Genomic DNA, 2,500 nt, shown 5'->3' with positions numbered 1-2,500 from the left:
ACACACACACACACACACATACACACACGCTCACTCTAATTCTCTTTGATCCCCTCTGTCTTTCCCTGTTCCTGACATTCCCTCCCTCCCTTTCTCTCACTCCCACTTTTCAGATTTCGCAGCTTCATTTTTCTCTTCTTTTCATCACTCCTTTGCAGTATTTGCCTCTGCCCTGTCCTCTCTCCAGCTAACCTCATGCATACATGTCATTAATATGTCAATCTCACAACCATGTATCCCATTACAGGGAATCAACCAGTCAAGTCACAGATAAACTCCACCAATCAGCTGCCTCCAGGGACTGAATACAGTGACATATTTATCGGCACATATGGCTCTAGTTCTTAAGTATGAAGCAGCACAAGGGACCCATATAATTCCATAATTTGGGAGACCAACCCTTTAATATACACACACACACACACACACACACACACACACACACTGTATTGTGCAGCACTAATCTATGCCCAACAAATGAGATTATTAACTTCAGTAATACTTACTCTCTGTCGATGACCAGACAGGTGACTGCTTCAGCTGCGATGAGATTAGCAGTCCTGAGGTCTTCTCTGCAGATGGACAAAACATAGATAAACACACTGTTATAAACTAAAAACATACACGCATACATATACACATGACAAGTAATCTATACACAATATTCATACGCATACAACATATATATTGAAAATAACGGGTTGTCAAAATAACGTATATACATCACCTAATTTTTTTGTTTAAGATGGAGAATTTCAGAATTTCTGAAACATTCGCACAAAAACCTCTGGAAATCCCCAAAGGTAATTTGTAAAATATTTCTAACTACAGCTGTAAGAACAAATTGATATTCAACTTTACTACATGAAAAATACATTTAAAAAACCCTTGCGTTTGACCAAGGCAAAGTTATAAGGCCAGGGTTTTTGGTGTAGTTTTAAAGTGGCATTATGTAGGAATTGCTAATCGCTAACGAGATGCTAGCGGCTAAACCTAGCGAAACCTCTTGAAATTTGCTTACTTGCTTTTACACTATGACAAACTAGTGAGTCAACAACTTTCCTAACACAGTCAAACATCAAGCAAGTGCAACACAAGACAAAGCAAGACGGCAAATAAGCTACTTACTAGTTCGGCAGACAGTAGTAACCGGGCGGCTTCAGGCAAACCTGAACCTGGTATGGCAATGGCACGGAGGCGATTCTCCATATTAAACGTCATTGTAGCGCCCCAATTTTTTTAAAGTTGTTATTTTAAGGTAAAACTGCTAATCCTAACCCTAACACTGAAGTACAATTCCTACATAATGCCACTTTAAGTTATCTACGTTAGCTAGCTAGCTAGCTAGTTTTAGACAAACTATGATATGGGCTAATAAGGAATAAAGCAAGTGTGTTGTTCATTAAATGAAGTTCATTGAAGTATCTGGTATTTGCCATTAATGTCTAATGTGTGGTGAAAATCACACTGCCAAGGCTTGTTTAGGCTACTTTGTCAGTTTTAAATGCTTCTCACTGCAAAATTATATACAGTTAGGTCCATAAATATTTGGACATTGACACAATTTTCATTATTTTGGCTCTGTACACCACCACAATGGATTTGAAATGAAACAAAATCAGGTGAACGGTGTAGGAATTACAACACATTTTATAAGTGCCCCCCCCCCCCTTTTTAAGGGACCAAAAGTAATTGGACAATTGGCTGCTCAGCTGTTCCATGGCCAGGTGTATGTTATTCCCTCATAAAGGGAGTTCGTTATTTCATTGACAAGGAGCAGATAAAAGGTCTAGAGTTAATTTCAAGTATGGTATTTGTGTTTGGAATCTGTTGCTGTCAACTCTCAATATGAAGTCCAAAGAGCTGTCACCATCAGTGAAGCAAGCCATCGTTAGGCTGAAAAATCGAAACAAACCTATCAGAGAGATAGCAAAAACATTCAGGTGTGGCCAAATCAACTGTTTGGTACATTCTTAAAAAGAAAGAACGCACTGGTGAGCTCAGCAACACCAAAAGACCCGGAAGACCACGGAAAACAACTGTGGTGGATGACAGAAGAATTATTTCCCTGGTGAAGAAAAACCCCTTCACATCAGTTGGCCAGATCAAGAACACTCTCCAGGAGGTAGGCGTATCTGTGTCAAAGTCAACAATCAAGAGAAGACTTCACCAGAGTAAATACAGAGGGTTCACCACAAGATGTAAACCATTGGTGAGTCTCAAAAACAGGAAGACCAGATTAGAGAAAAAACATCTAAAAGAGCCTGTACAGTTCTGGAACAACATCCTATGGACAGATGAGACCAAGATCAACTTGTACCAGAATGATGGGAAGAGAAGAGTATGGAGAAGGGAAGGAACTGCTCATGATCCAAAGCATACCACCTCATCAGTGAAGCATGGTGGAGGTAGTGTTATGGCGTGGGCATGTATGGCTGCCAATGGAACTGGTTCCCTTGTATTTATTGATGATGTGACTGCTGACAAAAGCAGTAGGATG

At 39.9% G+C, this 2,500-nt stretch overlaps 1 protein-coding gene across 1 annotated transcript in view; it reads right to left on the bottom strand.

Moving 5' to 3' along the window:
• Window positions 1-2,500, bottom strand: part of LOC105902292 (cGMP-dependent protein kinase 1-like) — a 69,897-nt gene that overhangs the window by 15,674 nt on the left and 51,723 nt on the right. The window contains exon 8 of the mRNA XM_012829843.2: window positions 507-572. Within this exon, the coding sequence (XP_012685297.2) occupies window positions 507-572 (66 nt within the window). The remainder of the gene's footprint in view (window positions 1-506; window positions 573-2,500) is intronic.

This window comes from Clupea harengus, chromosome 13, assembly GCF_900700415.2.
Source record: "Clupea harengus chromosome 13, Ch_v2.0.2, whole genome shotgun sequence".
NCBI lineage: Eukaryota > Metazoa > Chordata > Actinopteri > Clupeiformes > Clupeidae > Clupea > Clupea harengus.
The sequence above is the reverse complement of the archived record's forward strand: the minus strand, read 5'-3'. Positions and strand labels throughout refer to the sequence as shown.